The 17,670-nt window shown below is 44.2% G+C and overlaps 1 protein-coding gene across 1 annotated transcript; it reads right to left on the minus strand.

Moving 5' to 3' along the window:
• Positions 1-11,438: 11,438 nt before the first annotated feature.
• On the minus strand, positions 11,439-14,594 carry LOC125506886 (proline-rich receptor-like protein kinase PERK2). The gene is made up of 4 exons (XM_048671600.1): positions 14,492-14,594; positions 12,236-12,798; positions 11,944-12,138; positions 11,439-11,799 (listed from the first exon to the last, which is right to left on the minus strand). Exons 1-4 carry the CDS (start codon positions 14,592-14,594, stop codon positions 11,785-11,787), a joined length of 876 nt encoding a protein of 291 aa, XP_048527557.1. The 3' UTR covers positions 11,439-11,784.
• Between the last annotated feature and the right edge of the window lie 3,076 nt (positions 14,595-17,670).

A 17,670-nucleotide genomic window follows, 5' to 3' on the forward strand; every position in this document is an offset into this window, starting at 1 on the left:
ATCTTACATCAGGATCGGAGCAAAACTTTCTTTTCATAGTTTCATTTTTCTCTCTTAAATCTTAGTCCAGTGAGACATATAGCCACGCCGTAGAACAGGTGCTCGGGCGCCATTAATGTGTGCACCTTTGCAAATCGGACAGAAAAATTACCACAGCATGTTGGTGCCATGTCATGACACCATGCTAAGTTTCACGATTTTCAGGCGTGTTTTATATTTAAAGGAATTAAAAAACCAAGTTTCTCAATCTTTCCGGCCGAGCCACGACGCCCAGCTGTTTGAATTTCACTCCCAAATCTTGCATGGGACCTAGAAATTCACCCAAGGACACACATGTGATTTTTCAAACAACTTTGGTGCACTGGAGCATGTGCTTGTAGTTCAAATTTGAATTATGCACATTAAATGTGTAGAAACTCAATTAATGTATAAAAGGCCAAACGAACCTGGAATAATTCCAAAATTTAGCATGATACTTCAATTTGGTCTAATCTACCAATGTAAAAAAACTAAGGCGGGAGCAGGCAGTGTACGTATGACGTTTCGCACACGGAGGCGACACGTTCCCTCTCGGAACCACGAGCCTTCTTGAGGGAAGCTCCGGTTTGCAATAAGCTTATACCAAATCTTGTCCCAATTCGGCCAAAAAATTACCGCAGCATGTTGGTGCCATGTCATGACACCATGCCAAGTTTCATTATTTTCAGGCGTGTTTTGGATTTACAAGAATTAAAAAACCAAGTTTCTCAATCTTTCCGGCCGAGCCACGACGCCCAGATGTTTGAATATCACTCCCATCTCTTGCATGGGACCTAGAAATTCACCCAAGGACACACATGTGATTTTTCAAACAACTTTGGTGCATTGGAGCATGTGCTTGTAGTTCAAATTTGAATTATGCACATTAAATGCGCATAAACTCAATTAATGTATAAAAAGGCCAAACGAACCTGGAATAATTCCAAAATTTAGCACGTACTTCTATTTGGTCTAATCTACCAGTGTAAAAAAATTAAGGCGGGACAAGGCAGTGTACGTATGTCGATTCACACACGGAGGCGACACGTTCCCTCTCGGAACCACGAGCCTTCTTGACGGAAGCCCCGGTTTGCAAGAAGCTTACACCAAAGCTTGTTCCAATTCGGCCAAAAAAATTACCACAGCATGTTGGTGCCGTGTCATGATACCATGCCAAGTTTCATGATTTTCAGGTGTGTTTTCGATTTACAGGAATTAAAAACCAGGTTTCTCAATCTTTCCGGCCGAGCCACGATGCCCAGATGTTTGAATTTCACTCCCATCTCTTGTATGGGACCTTGAAATTCACCCAAGAACACACATGTGATTTCTCAAACAACTTTGGTACACTAGAGCCTGTGCTTGTAGTTCAAATTTGAAGTATGCACATTAAATGCGTGGAAACTCAATTAATGTACAAAAAGGACAAACGAACCTGGAATAATACCAAAATTTAGCACGGTACTTATATTTCGTCTAATCTGACAGTGTAAAAAATTAAGGTGGGAGGAGGCAGTGTACGTATATCGTTTCTCACACGGAGGTGACACGTTCCCTCTCGGAACCACGAGCCTTCTTGAGGGAATCTCCGGATTGTAAGAATCTTACACCAAAGCTTGTCCCAATTCGGCCAAAAAAATACTGCAGCATGTTGGTGCCATGTCATGACACCATGCCAAGTTTCATGATTTTCAGGCATGTTTTGGATTTACAAGAATTAAAAAACCAAGTTTCTCAATCTTTCCGGCCGAGCCACGACGCCCAGCTGTTTGAATTTCACTCCCATCTCTTGTATGGGACCTTGAAATTCACCCAAGAACACACATGTGATTTCTCAAACAACTTTGGTACACTAGAGCCTGTGCTTGTAGTTCAAATTTGAAGTATGCACATTAAATGCGTGGAAACTCAATTAATGTACAAAAAGGACAAACGAACCTGGAATAATACCAAAATTTAGCACGGTACTTATATTTCGTCTAATCTGACAGTGTAAAAAATTAAGGTGGGAGGAGGCAGTGTACGTATATCGTTTCTCACACGGAGGTGACACGTTCCCTCTCGGAACCACGAGCCTTCTTGAGGGAAGCTCTGGTTTGCAAGAAGCTTACACCAAAGCTTGTCCCAATTCGGCCAAAAAAATTACCAGAACATGTTTGCCAAGTTTCATTATTTTTAGGTGTGTTTTGGATTTACATGAATTCAGAAACCAGGTTACTCAATCTTTCTGGCCGGGCCACGATGCCCAGATGTTTGAATTTCACTCCCACCTCTTGCATGGGACCTAGAAATTCACCCAAGGACACACATGTGATTTTTCAAACAACTTTGGTGCACTGGAGCATGTGCTTGTAGTTCAAATTTGAATTATGCACATTAAATGCCCAGAAACTCAATAATGTATAAAAAAGGGCAAACGAACCTGGAATAATTCCAAAATTTAGCACGGTACTTCTATTTGGTCTAATCTGCTAGTGTATAAAAATTAAGGCGGTAGAAGGCAGTGTACGTATGTCGTTTCGCATACGGAGGAGACATGTTCCCTATCTGAACCAATAGCCTTCTTGAGGGAAGCTCTGGTTTGCAAGAAGCTTACACCAACCTTGTCCCAATTCGGCAAAAAAATTTACTACAGCATGTTGGTGTCATGTCATGACACCATGCCAAGTTTCATGATTTTCAGGTGTGTTTTCGATTTACAAGAATTAAAAACTAAGTTTCTCAATCTTTCCTGCCGAGCCACGACGCCCAGATGTTTGAATTTCACTCCCATCTCTTGCATGGGACCTTGAAATTCACCCAAGAACACACATGTGATTTTTTAGCAAAGTTTGGTGCACTGGAGCATGTGATGGTAGTTCAAATTTGAATTATGCACATTAAATGCCCAGAAACTCAATTAATGCATAAAAATGCCAAACAAACCCGGAATAATTCCAAATTTAAACACGACACTCATGTACTAGTTGCATGGTCACTCTATGTAAATGTTCTAGCAATTCAAACAGCATCCTTTCCCTCCATAACACCATTTTGTCTTTCAAAACATAATGAAAAAAATCAGGTATACCACAAACAGTTTACTAGAAAGAATCGTGTGGGATGCGATATAAAATATCTTGGCGCACCTTCTTGTCTGACTTACGTGGGAAGCTTCGTCGTCTACAGTCCACCGCCCTCGCTTTAACCACACTTGCACGCCAATTTCTTGCGGCACCGAGCGAATTTTTTGGCCACCACAGAAATATCGATCTCCCACCCCCTACCTCCTACCAAAAGCCACATTTTCCACTGTTCATCCTTGCTTTCCAAGTTCAAACCTTCACTGCTGCTTACTGGCAGCTCAGCCTCCTCGCCAGTGACCCTTCTTCTTGCAGCGCCGCCTCCTCGCCGGCGACCCTTCTTCTTGCTGCGCGGCCTCCTCACCGCCGACCCTTCTTCTTGCTGCGCGGCCTCGTTGATATGGTTAGGTAATCCACACCCCACCCACACCATCCTCCTCCTTTCCCGTCCCACATGCCCCGACCGACGGAGCGACACCTTCCACCAAAAACACTACCCCTCCTCCAATTAAGCACCGCCCATAGCCATTTTACACACAGTATAACATGGAGCTAATTAGCATGGGGCCGCACGCGCGAATGAGGTCGCTATGGCTGCCATGCGTGTTGACCGCCAGATCTTGTAGGAGCACCTCGTCTTCGAGGCCACCGTTGACACCGCCACGCGGTTGTCTACTTTAAAATACAGTTCGTGATGTTTTCTCGAGGCCACCGCCAGTGCCTTCTAGTGATTTGTCCTATGTAATGTTAATATGCAATCTGATGTTCAGTTAACAGTTTGGTCCTCTGAAATGTAAGGTTCAGTTAACACTTTGGTCCAACAATTGCTACATTTCGTAGTACTGTTCTCAAGCATTCTTTGTTTTGTTAACTGTCGTATCTTCTAGTACATGTTTCTTTTCTACAATGTCGTGCTCAGTTAACTATTTTGGTTCATTTGGTCTGTTGTCCATTTAACTGTTTGGTTCAGTTCTGCAATTTCATTTTCATTTGTTGTGGTTACAATTTTGTATTGTTATGCATGTGAGACCAATCGAATTTGGCTGTACTCAATACATACTCTACTGATAGTATGGCAACTCTCAGTTAACCTGATCAAGATCTTCCTTATGTGTGTTGAAGGGAAACAATGGGAGACACTGTGGTTTACCATCGAGGTTTGTTCAAGCAGGGTCCTTTGGCTAATAGCACATTATTGTGCAGTTGCAGGAATCATTCTAATATTTAGGTTTCTTACCATTTGGTCTTGCACATGTAGGTCCTGCTGTCAGAGGCTTAGACCCACTGTTCGACCCATTTTGCATATGGGGAAATGAGATGTCCATGAATATCAGTCAAGTCAAGAAACTCGGAAAGATTGTTATGATGATGAAACTTGCGATGAATAATAGCAATATCTTTGTTTGCACAATGAAGAAGACATCAGTCAACTATAGTATGGTACCAACTCTTTTACCTTGTTTTTACCCCGCGCCATTTCAAAATTTACAACAGCGATTTATGCATAGCTTTGTTTTCAGTACTTTTCAAAGCAGTTCATCGATGATTACCTCTCAAACCACCTACATGGTCAAGAGGCGAGGAAGGTATTCATTCAACACTCACGATACAATATTGAAGTCTTGCTGAAGAGGAAGAAGGTTGGGCGGGCAATTATCTCTACTTAGTGTGGATCTTTGGCTAGCAAAGATATTGGGCAAGCACCACATGTTGAAGGATCTATGACAATATAACTTCTATGTGAATATGAAAATACATAGATCATTATGTTGTCTTCCTTGCCCCACGTCAACAATTTTGGCATATAATATTTAATGAGAGCTCACAATCATAAAAGATGTCCAAGATAGTGTATTTGCATATGGATCTTCTCTTCCCTTATTAATTCTTTCACGAATTGCATCATTCACCAATGCTATGTTTGTCAACTTTCAACAAATTTTACCACTTATACTTTTCCTTATGTGATGTCATTACTTAATATAAGATTAGGATATGATCTTTTTCATTATTTTATTTTATCTTGATAGAAACATAAAAGTAAAGAAGCAAAACTCAAACTAAGCTTTATTATATAACACTCACTCGATTACATATATAGATCACGAAACTAAGACTCAAAAATAGATTATGCTAAAAATTTATTGAACTAATTCATAATATAACTAAAGGTCGAACTATGAGAGGTAAAGGAAATAAAAGTGATGGTGATACAATACTGGGGCATTTCCCCAAGCTTGGCAAAAGCCAAGGGGAGTGCCCATACCCATGTACTCAAGTCTCCTTTAGTGGGGAAGATGGTGATGGTGGTGGTGACGAAGTGGTAGCAAACTGATCCAGCTTGCGTCGGAGGCTAAAATTATGTTCCCTCGGATCCTCATTCTCCAGCTCAAGCCTTAATATCTTCTTCCATAATGCTGCCTTGCTTTACTATAGGAAATGAGGAGGGATAGATTGGGTTTTAATTTTGTTTGCTCTATTGGGGAAGTTTGGCTTCTTGAGCTCCACGTGAAGATCTCTAGGTTGAGGTAGTGGGGCTTCATATTCATCTGAGGATGCATCCTCCTTCTCCTCTAGATCGATTTCCTCCTCCTCATCCATGAACCGCACACAGGGAAAGGTATCCTTAAAGAGATTTGGATCTAGAGGCTGGTAAGAAACAGGGCTCTCTCCCTCCGAATCTTGAGACGACATATTTTCATATCTGTCAGAAAAATAGCATGAAACAAGAACAGAGGATTTCTTTGCGATATGGCGGCCAATACGTTCGGGGGGTATATAAAGATTTTTTATCTTGGGGAACAAGCAAACGGGAGGAAAATGGAGCTGGGAAGGTTCCCGAGGGGAGCAGAACCCACCAGGGAGCGCCAAAAAGGGCAGGCGTGCCCTGGTGTATCATGCCCACCTTGTTTGCCTTCCTGGTTGTTTCTTATTTTCCTAATCTTTCTAATATTCCAAAACTGACAGAAAATATTTTTGCGGATTTTTCAGAGTCTGTATACTTACCGGTATCATGTACCTCCTCTTTTTCACGGGTTTTGAGTGTATTCTGGAAGATTTCTTTTATGTGTTCCTCCGGTGTCATGGTTTGGATAATATTGGTTTCAACATTAATAGGCGTACCTGAAATATAGTGCTTAATTATTTGCCCATTGACCACCTTTGGATTAGTGCCTTCGGCATTATTGATCTTAATGGCTCCAGAATGATAAACCTCTTCGATAATATAAGGTCCTTCCCATTTGGAAAGAAGTTTCCCTGCAAAGAATCTAAAACAAGAGTTGTATAAAAGAACATGTTCACCAACTTTGAATTCCCGCTTTTGTATTCTTTTGTCATTCCACCGTTTAACTTTTTCTTTGAATACCTTGGCATTTTCGTAGGCTTGGGTTCTCCATTCATCTAGTGAGCTAATATCAAATAATCTCTTTTCACCGGCAAGTTTGAAATCATAATTGATTTCTTTAATTTCCCAATATGCTTTATGTTCTAACTCAAGAGGCAAATGACAAGCTTTTCCATAAACCATTTTATAACGAGACATGCCCATTGGATTTTCATAAGTTGTTATGTAGGCCCAAAGTGCATTGTCCAATTTCTTAGACCAAATTTTTTGGGACCTATTGACATTTTTTTGTAATAGTAATTTTATTTCTCTATTTCTAAGTTCAACTTGACCACTATATTGAGGATGATAGGGTGAAGCAATTCTATGGTTAACATCATACTTAGCAAGCATTTTACAGAAAGCACCATGAATAAAGTGTGAACCACCATCAATCATTAAATATCTAGGGACTCCAAACCTTGGGAAAATAACTTCTTTAAGCATTTTAATGGAGGTGTTATGATCAGCACTACTAGTTGGAATAGCTTCTATCCACTTAGCAACATAATCACAGCAACCAAAATATGTGTATACCCATTAGAGGAAGGAAAAGGTCCCATATAACCAGAACACCAAACATCAAATGGTTCAGCAACAAGTGAATAATTCATAGGCATTTCCTGACGCTTACCAATATTACCTATCCTTTGACATTCATCACAAGATAAAACAAACTTATGGGCATCCTTGAAAAGAGTATGCCAGTAAAAACCAGATTGCAATACCTTGTGAGCAGTTCTATCTCCCGCATGGTATCCTCCATAAGCTTCAGAGTGACATTTCCGTAGCATTTGTTCCTGTTCATGCTCAAGTACATAATGTCTAATAATACCTCGCTCTACCCCTTCTTTATAAAGATGTGGGTCATCCCAAAAGTAATGTCTTAAATCATAGAAGAATTCTTTCTTTGTTTAGCATGTGAAACTAGGTGGTATAAATTTAGAAACAATATAATTGGCATAGTCAGCATACCAAGGAGTATTATTGTGACAGCCTGGTATTTTCCCTCTCTTCTTTTTCTGATTTTATTTGGTTTTGATTTGAATTTGGAGTTTGAATCACTTCAGTTGGACTTAAACACTTGGGCACCACCTTGACATTCACCCAAGTGACTCATTTCTCTCTCTAGCCATCACTTCTTCTCTGATCAACCTCAAAATAATATTATGAATATTTTTCTTAAATGAAAAATATTCATTTTTCCCCCTAAAACCCTAACCAGCCACTTGTGCTCCAAAGCAACCCCAATTTTTCTTGCCCACAAAAATCTACGAAAATTCACAAATATTCTTTGAACCCTAGGATACCTTCCTGAGCAAAAATATTTCATCGCCTTTTGGAATATTTTTGCTATAGAAAATATTTTCTGTTCTGGACAGAAATGGTAGTTTCTACAGCAACTACCATTTTACTTGCTCCAATGCTGCTGAATTTTCTTGTGCATCACCACCCTCCTAGATGATTGCTAACCTCCAAATATCAGCTCCCAAATCTTAGTATTTTGACCATAGTAAGCTCTCAAAGTTATTGTCCAGAAACTTACCTTGTAGTGAAAATCCATCTTACTGCACCTGAGCTTGAATCCAAGCATTGGCTCTACCCAAAACACCAAGGACTACATGCCAGACATGAAATTGGGGCCATCCGTGGCTCTATGCCGAAGTTCACGCGGTGACCACGCATGTGCACAGTGCCAACCCGCTAGTCGCCGAGCTCCGAGTGCCATCGAGTTCTCTATTCGGCGCGTGCTCACTTCCCCGCCTGCCGCACCTCGCCAAACCTCGCCACCATCCCGGTCTCTACTCCATTAACTCCCTCATGGCGCTCACCGACGCCGAAGCTCGCCGCAGCGAGAACGGGCGCGGTCCGGCCAACCCAACAGTGTGTCACGCACTGTGTTCGTCGCCACCCCCTCGTTACTGTGCTCGTCTCCGCCTGCTCACAATGCCCGCGTGACCTGCGTCGCCTTTCCCCTCGCTCACTGATGCCGTTCTTCGTCGGACGCCATCTCCAGGTGTCCTCCGGCAGAGCCTGAACCCCTCACATCGCTCGGCTATAAATACAGCCCTCCCCAGCCCTCTCGAGCATTACAAAGCCCTCTCACACACTCCACAAACTAGTAGGAAGCCGTAGCCCCGCCGGGCAGGCCTCGGGCCGCCGTCCCCGAGCTCAACCTCGCCGGCGATCCCCTCGGGTCGTCCCTGCAGCTGCAGCCCCTCCCAAGCTCGGGTTACTCTTCCAGAGCCTCCGCCGTGCTTCCGTGGTGCCGTCCGACCCGGTTGGGGCCACTGGTGCAGCCTCTGGTCGCCGTTAGCCCCAACTCCGGTGACCCCCGCTCTCTGTCGCCGCTGGAGACGCCCGTTCTGATGTCGTCCGACCACCCCTAGCTAATCCATGGGTACGGGCAGGTGCGCCTTCGTCTTCTCTTCCAATCCATCCCTTTAGCTCGGGCCAAGACGCCTTCCTCGCCGACCTGAGCTCCGACGAAGCTCTGCCTTGCTATGTTTCCCTCTCCCCTTCCTCTCACATGACTGGCGGGCCCCGCTGTCAGCCACTCTGGCTACGCCCGAAGCGGTACGAGTGGAGGCGCCTCGCGGGGTTTACGCCTTCGACGTCACCCCCCAGTTTTGTTTTATTTAAATGAAATTCAAATTATTCCAGAGAGCTTCAAACTGCCACAACTTTTTAATCATAAGTCCAATCAATTGATTCTTTTTGCATTGTGTTCTTAATAAAAAGGTCTAGCAGCTCACCAATAATGAGATTTTTCTCTGCTATCTAGATTTTCTGGTGAATTTCGAAGTAGTTCTTGATGTTTTCTTTTTGTGTTTATAATTGTTTCCATAAGGTGAAGCTTGTCTTGAGGATCACCAGGAGGAGTGTGACCCTCATCTGCACTAAGGCAAGCCACAGCAACATTTTCATGGTGTCATTGCAATATTTGTGATTTTTTTAACTTGAACAAATGATTTAATTCATGCATTTAATTCACTAAAATATATATATATATATTGTTGGATGCTTGTTTAAGTTGATATGTTTAGTCTACAGAAGTTTACAGCTAACTACGTTAGTTTAAGTCATTAGGAGTACTATTTGATTATGAAGAAGTAATATGTTTATGAAAAAGGAATTAGTTGGCTTAATATTTTCTTGAGTGAGAAAAGAATTATGCTAAGATATTGTCATGGTTAATTTTCTAAATGAACATAACCAGAGAGGTGTTGTCAGTTATTGAGATCTATGCTTAGTATTTGATGAAGTTGACCCAGTTATTTCCGATGATCTATATATATAGCCGATCTATTCTGCTAATATTATCAGAATAGTTATTCTGATAACACTTCCGCACTGCACGCTCAATGCAAATGCACGTCATTGTTTGAACCAAGTGTGCTGCAGTATTCACACGAGTGAACTTCGTGTCGAAAAAAACTGCACACAGTGTTTTTCCGATACTGTTTTCGCTCTAATTTATCAATCGTTTATTGGAACGAGGCGTATAATATACCGTTGAAAAGCTATTGATTAGGTGCAATTTCTCCATGTTGAACACTTTTCGAGATTCCTCTCGGTTTAAGAGCAGTTTCAAAAATGGTGCGGCGGATGACGAGTGGCAGCGAGCGTATTTTCGTGAATTTTTCTAAACCGCTCATCGGAATAAGGCAAATGATACGCCGTTGGAAAGATATCATCGAGGTGCATCTTTTTCATATCTATTATTTTCTCTAATTTGTTACGGTTCAAGAGCAGTTTTAAATTTACTAAATCGCAGAATTACGTTTTTTGAATTTTTTGCAATTTTCGGTATTGTTTTCACTCTAGTTTTTGAACCGTTTGTCGAAACGAGGCGTGTAATACGTCGTTGGAATGCTATGGACAAGGTGCAACCTTCATATGTAGTAATAGTTTTGAGATTCCTTACAGTTTTAAGTTAAGTTTGAAAATCGTGCAGCGGACGACAAGTGGCAGCGGCCATTTTTCGCGAAATTTTTACAAACCGGTCATCGAAATGATTCAAATGATGTGCTGTTGGAAAGATATTGACGAGACGCAACTTTTTCATGTAGAACACTCTCTAATTACTTACAGTTTAAGAGCAGTTTTAAATTTACCGAAATGCGGACACTCTGTTTTTCGCGATACCCAAATCGACATGGGTACTTCATCAGAGAGAAGAATGCACTGCTTCAAATCGAAAACTACAATGCATCACACAGTCGAGCGAACTCCATGGTTTCTTTTTGTCGGATGTAAACTTTAAGAATGTACTACTTCAAATTGAAAACCGCACTGCATGACATAGTCGAGGGAACTTCATGGTTTCTTTTTGTCGGATGTAAACTTTAAGAATGCACTACTTCAGATTGAAAGCCGCACTGCATGACACAGTCGAGGGAACTTCATGGTATCTTTTTGTTGGATGTAAACTTTAAGAATGCACTACTTCAGATTGAAAACCACACTACATCGCACAATCGAGCGAACTTCATGGTTTCTTTTTGTCGCATGTAAATTTTCTCAAACGAGTTTTTGTTGTCTTTTTTCAACATTTTTTATTAATCAGAGTGGACCACAGAGACGAGGGCGAGAGAACCGCGACATATATTGAAGTGAACCACATTACTATTTTTTTTGTTTCGCTAAGTTTTCGTATTTTCCATGTTGTGCACAAGTGAACCTCATCACTCTCAAAAGTGAACCACATCCGAGGACCAAACACACTGCAGGTGTTAATGTAGTCGACTAATTTTTTAAACACACGAAACAAAATGCACTTCATACATAGGGGTAATGAAACATCATTCTTTTTTATACAAACTGAGTGCACTTTTCAAAAAAAGATCTCCAAAAATGCAAAACATGGATGGAGTGAACAACGTCCCCCAACTTTTTCATAAAAAATGTACTGCACGCATGTGCCGGACGGGTGGCAGACTGCACGCGCGGCCAGCGAAACTGCAAGCAGATGGGTTGTGCACTCCACAAGAGCGTCGAGTAAATTGCATGATGAGCCAACGACATACATACAACACCGATGTTTCCGCACTGTAAGAACCCGCATGCTGCACTGCACGGGAACGTGCCCGTGCACACCGCACCACACCATCTATCAAACTGCACACCACTCTCACACCATGTGCACTTCAAGTTGATGCCCGAAGGAACTCTCATGCCCGGGGTGCATCGCGTTTGGTACCGAACTGCATGCTGGCATCGTTTTGTGGCTGTCGCTCGACAGCGGAGTGTAGCAGCGCTCCACCGTATATTGCACGCCGTTTGAACCTCTTTTTTGGTATCCCTTTGAAAAACACCTTAAGGCAAAGGGAACTGGACGAAGGCGAGGCACACTTCAGTGGAATAGCAGGAAACAAAAAAGTCAGGGAAATGCGTCAATGAACTGCACGGCAACGCGCGTGCCAGCGCACTGCAAGCCAAGGGCGGCTGGACTGCAAGGGGAGGAGGGGTACACACCCACTGCACTGAACGTGGGAGTCGCGGTGCACTGCACCGGCAAGGTCGTGCTGCTCCAGTGGCGGATGAGACGGCTAGCGGCTCGACTCGATCCAGAGCTTTGCCGCCGGCAACTTGGGGCCTCCAGATTCGCTTGCTGATGGGTAGCCAATCCCGGGCGACTCCGCTGCAGTTCACTCGAGGCCACCGGGGTCCCTGGAGAAGCACCACAATCAAGGCCGCCGATGACACATCAGGAGGCAAGCCGATGGCCCATGTGGACAAAAAATATCACGGCAAGGAAGACACCCACAACACCGACGCATTGAACGGGGGGTGAGAGGCGGCATCGAGAGGAGGGCACTGCGCCGGGCCTGGCTCTCCGCCATGGTCGTCGTGGTGGAGCTGCTCCACCACGTGCACCAAACGGTGTTGTTTTCTCGCGGCTCACATCGACAGATCCGCTCGGGATCGAACGATCTGTGGCCTCAGCCACTGGATCCGGCGAGGTGAATCTCACCAGCAGCGTGAGGGAGAGCTGGATCTGAGGTATATCGCCAGACTGAGGCAGATGCAGAGCAGGTTGGTGGTCGGTGCGGGCGGCGGCGCACAATGCGGGGTGGGCAGCGGCGCAGGGGGGCGAGAAAGTTGGCCAGAGCAGTTCCCCGCCGCTGGGCCGGGATCCACTGGGAAGGGGAGAAGTAGGCGCCGCGGGGTGGAAGGTGGTCGGGGATGGGGGCACCGCTGCAGGGTGGGAGGTGGTCGGGGGTGGGGTTCGACCCGAGAAGGCGGGTGGGTTTGGTGTGGGGTGGTGGGGTGGGGAATGGATAAGTTTGTACGTGGGGCTTGGGTAGTTTTTTTTTCGGTTCGGTGGAGCTCGCGAGGTGTTTGCACATGTGTTATCAGAATAACCCCTAGTGTTATCATAATAAGACTCTTAAGGGTGTTATCATAATAGACACCGGTTACTTTCATTTTAAATTGAACCTGATAATAACTCAACCTGAACATATCGTTGATCGGGTCATGGTGCCACTGAACCGAGATTTTCCCCAGTGCAACCACATTTGCCTTTGTGGGAAGGCCTTTATTCGGTCTATTGTCATGCCTCTGGTTGGTGCCTCCAATGAGAGAAGGTTATGGGCGTGCGTTACCCTGGCCCGGTAAGCAGACATAACCTTGTGTGCCCGTTGTTGTTATGGTACCTTGTCCCTGTTTGGGACCATTTTGTTTTGCCACGACGGTGGCCGTTGGTGTCTTTCGTAGGAACGGGGCCACGCATGACTTCGCCCAGTGAGGAGTGAGTCGGAGTGGCCGGAAGAGTGTCATGGCAATGGAGGGGTTCTGTCGGAATGCCATTGGTCCACCCGAATGGGAGTGCGAGGCCATGGTTTCTGTGGTGTGGGTACAGTGCGCTACCTCTGCAGAGTGTATTAAATCTATCAATAGCCGTGTCCACGGTTACGAACAAGCTCAAAAGTAGGTCACTCCATGGATCAATGTTTAAATAATTATGTACACTATGATAATAACCTTGCGTGGTTCAAGAGAGGATGGTTGAGAAATCATCTTGATGTTGGAGGCCAAGTTGTTGGCCAGTTTGTGATTCGAGTACAATCACTGTTTGGTTACGAGGTAACCCGATTAAAGACCAAGATGTTGGTCAGTTTGTGGTCCAAGAGGGATCACCGTTTGGTAAGTAAGTCTGGGGGACTTAAGTCACGAGATCATGATCACTGCATCTGAAGTATGATTTTGCATTAATGATTCAATTGGCTAATTATCATATATTGTTTTTCATTATGTTTATACTTGTTGTGAGCTTGCAAGTACATTCAATGTACTGACCTGGCGTGTCATGCCAGCTTTCAGGGAAGTCTCGTTGGAAAGAATGCAGTCCGAGTCTAGATCGTGTCCACATCGGTGTCCCTATGCTATGGAGTCCCGCTTCGTCGTCATTACGCTGCCGCATAGTTGTCATGATCAAGGCCCCTTTATGTTCACTAAATAATGTACATATTGTTCAGCCGCACCGTGTGTGCCGCTTGGCCTCGCAACTTGTTGTAATATGAATTATGTTCCACTAGCATCAGTAAAGCGGTTGCTTTCTGTACCAAGATGTTGTGTATTGCCAGAAGACAAGATCTCTAAGTTGGCAATGCAAGGTAAACCGATTGCTCTGAGCCGGGGTGCCACAACGCTTGGTATCAGAGCCCCGCTGACTGTTGGACACGCTAGGCTGCCAACGTGTTAACTGGACATTATTCAGGGTATAAGTTGAGTGCCGATAGTGCTTGTAGCTGATTGTTGCATTGCATGTGCTCGTTTATCTTTATTCTAACCTACTAATGGCTGGTGGTGTAGATGGCTCTGGTGCCGTATCCGTGACAGTTGCAGCTGATGCCGTACACGTGCCGCATCTCCTCTGTAACGTGTGGCATCGGCTGTACCCCCTCGGTGACGATCCAGTCTATCGTGTGTACCGGGAGCGTCTAGCAGACTCAATGTATGAGTATCACGCAGTGGTCACTCTGCGCACCAGTTCATCTTCCAGCACTTATATCCGTACCTCCATGAGCAGTTTCGCTTCTACTGCTTCTCAGGCTGTCCAGTTTGCTGCATTTGAGGTCCTCGTCGAGCTGCGTTATAACGAGGTCCGAATGCAGAACCATCCAGGTTTCCACTGCTATCCCTCCGTGCACGACAATGGTCGTGTCCGTTTTCCTATCGTTGATCTGGAGTCTGATAGTACTGCTAGCCACCTTTCTCGTTATATCACTGCTAGCTATCTTATGGTTCACGAGCTGGCTCGAGAGATGACTCGTGCTCGCACTGCTTTAGCCGCTACTAGAGCTTCCACTACTCCATCGTCTACGGGATTTACTCCTTATATTCCCTCCAGTTCTAGTTCACCTATTTCACCAGTTACTCCTCCAAGTAGCTCGGGCACCTCAACCGTGAATCCTCTCAGTGCTCCTGCTGAGTGGGTTTCCCTTCTCACTACCCCAGTAGCCCAGATGCTCCAGCCTCATCCTGCACCTGCTCCGGAGGGAGAGCCCTCGAGGCATCATCGTCGTGTTACCTTTAACCCAGAGGTCTCGGTTAACGTCGTCAGTTTAGGATCCGAGTCTGCTTCAGGAGAAGACCCCACAGCACCAGCAGAGCTTTAGAGCACTCGAGTATCCACAGTCGTCAGGTTGATGTACCGATGTAGTCATACGAGTCATGTTGTTCTGTTTCTATGTATGAGAGTAGTCGAACTTATCATGTCATTTCTCTTTTATGTATGAGTCTATGTATAATTATGTTGGAACTTTCTTTTATTCGCTGTGCTTTGTTCGTATTTCGTTTTCTTTCGGGTTTTTGTCACTGGCTTTTCTCCACTATATTTTTTTGGATGTTGCTCATCTTGGATGCATTGTCTTGGGAAAAACAAACAATAGGATGACGCGAAGAGGCAGCAGTAGCGACGCTTGTGAGGATGTTCCTGTTCGTCGTTCTGCACGACAGGCAGGACACTCCCCCGAGCCATACGTTCCACCACCGCCTCCACCGCCAAATCCGCCATCCATTGATCAAATTATGTGTATGTTTGAGGAAAGGAGGAATAATGATCTGATTGAAATATTAAGGAGTGTGCAAGCTATGGTTGGACAGAATGGAAATCAGAACAATCATCACTCCAAGCTGTCAGATTTTCAACGAACCAAGCCTCCTAGTTTCAGTCAGGTTATTAATCCCATGGACGCAGATGACTGGTTACGAACCATTGAGAAGAAGTTTGAGATTGCTCGTACTGAAGAGGATGACAAAGTCCTGTTTGCAACTCATTATCTTGAAGGTGCTGCTGCCATATGGTGGGAAAATGCAAAAGCCATGTGGCCTGCTGGTGAAGAAATCACCTGGAGCAAATTCAAGGATCATTTCCGTAAATACCATATTCCTTTTGGAATTATGAAGGTCAAGCGCCGTGAATTCCTCGTGCTCCTCCAAGGAAGTCAGTCCGTGAGGGAATATTTGCATAAGTTCAATCATTTGGCCCATTACTCTCTTTATGATGTGGCCACCGAAGAAAGAAAGATTGACAGGTTTCTTGGGGGATTAAACCAGCATCTCCGATGCACCCTCAGTATGTTTGACTTCCCTGATTTCCAAACTCTGGTAAACAAGGCTCTCATTGCTGAAAGGGAGCACAAGCTTATACATGACAATAAGTCTGCAAATAACGATCACAAGCGCAAGTTTGAGCCAAGGAAGGAAGTGCAAGCAGTGCAAAAGGCTTGTACCTGGCAGCATAATCAGGTAGAGTACAAGCCCAATTTGCAGCAGAATGTTAACAAAACTACTACACAAGTCAAGAATGTACTGACCAATCCGGTGCGAGAAGAGTGCCAGCGCAAAAATTCTTGTTTCAGTTGTGGGCAAACCGGACATTATGCCAGACAGTGTCCCAAGAACAGCAAGACTAATCCTCCATTCAGGCCTCAAGTCAAATTTATGGGGTCATATCCTATCCAGAAAACATCACTGGGCAAGTCAATCACCTCTCCGTAGACGAAGCCCAAGAGAACCCCGAAGTCGTCATTGGTATGTTTTCTATTAATAGCATACCTGCCATTATTTTATTCGACTCTGGGGCTTCCCACTCTTTTATTTCACGGAGTTTTGTTGCCCAAAACAAATTTCCTTGTTCGGTTTTGAGCAAGAATATGCTAGTACAATCTCCGGGATCTTTGCTCAGAAGCAATCTGGTCTGCCGTAATCTGGAAATTAATATCAACGGAGTCCGTTTTCCAACTTCCTTGATAGTCATTGAGTTTGTCAAGTTTATCAAGTATGCATTAATTGCGTGACCCGAGAAGTCACTTTGACAAGTCAAGAGGGGTAGACTACAAAATTTTATGCCCGCAGGAGCATACCCAAGAAAGAAATGGTCTTCATCGCTGTGGCTGGGGAATTGGAATTAATTCCTGTGGTCAGTGAGTTTCCCGATGTATTCCCAGAAGAACTGCCAGGCATGCCGCCAGATCGAGAGCTTGAGTTCGTAATAGATCTTGTGCACGGAACCGCACCGTTATACATGAAGTATTATCGAATGCCTTCGTCAAAATTAGTGGAGCTAAAGAAACAACTTGACGAGATACTCCAGAAAGGATACATCCGTCCCAGCTCTTTCACCATGTGGATCACCTACTATATTTGTGGATAAGAAAGATGGTAGTCTTCGTATGTGTGTGGATTAGAGTCAGCTGAATGATGTCACCATCAAAAATAAATATCCACTACCCAGGATCGATGATGTCACCAACTCAGTGGGGCAAAGTTATTTTCCAAGGTTGATTTAAGGACAGGATACCACCAACTCAAGATTAAAAAGGAAGATATTCCTAAGACCGCATTCACTACCCAGTACGGTCTTTATGAATATACCGTTATGTCCTTCGGCCTCACCAATGCCCCTGCTTTCTTCATGCATATGATGAACAAGGTGTTCATGGAATTCCTAGATAAATTTCTGGTGGTCTTCATCGACGACATTATCATATACTCAAAAGGTGAAGAAGAGCACAAAGGACACCTCAGAGCCATATTACAATGACTTCGCGACCATCAGTTGTACGCCAAATTCAGTAAATGTGAGTTTTGGCTCAAGCGAGTTGGATTTCTTGGGCATGTGTTTTCTGCAGAAGGTATAGCTATGGACCCGAGCAAAGTAAAGGACGTGCTCGATTGGTTGGCACCCACAAC

Source organism: Triticum urartu, chromosome 5, assembly GCF_003073215.2.
Source record: "Triticum urartu cultivar G1812 chromosome 5, Tu2.1, whole genome shotgun sequence".
NCBI classification, from domain to species: domain Eukaryota; kingdom Viridiplantae; phylum Streptophyta; class Magnoliopsida; order Poales; family Poaceae; genus Triticum; species Triticum urartu.

Excerpts from the sequence above, each read along its gene's own strand:
- LOC125506886 (XM_048671600.1), bottom strand. The coding sequence starts at position 14,594 with ATGGTTCTGCATTCGGACCTCGTTATAACGCAGCTCGACGAGGACCTC. Across the intron at positions 12,799-14,491 it reads AAGCGAAACTGCTCATGGAG|CTCCACCGAACCGAAAAAAA; the intron begins GTACGGATATAA and ends ACACCTCGCGAG. Across the intron at positions 12,139-12,235 it reads CCGTTCAATGCGTCGGTGTT|GGACCCCGGTGGCCTCGAGT; the intron begins GTGGGTGTCTTC and ends GTGCTTCTCCAG.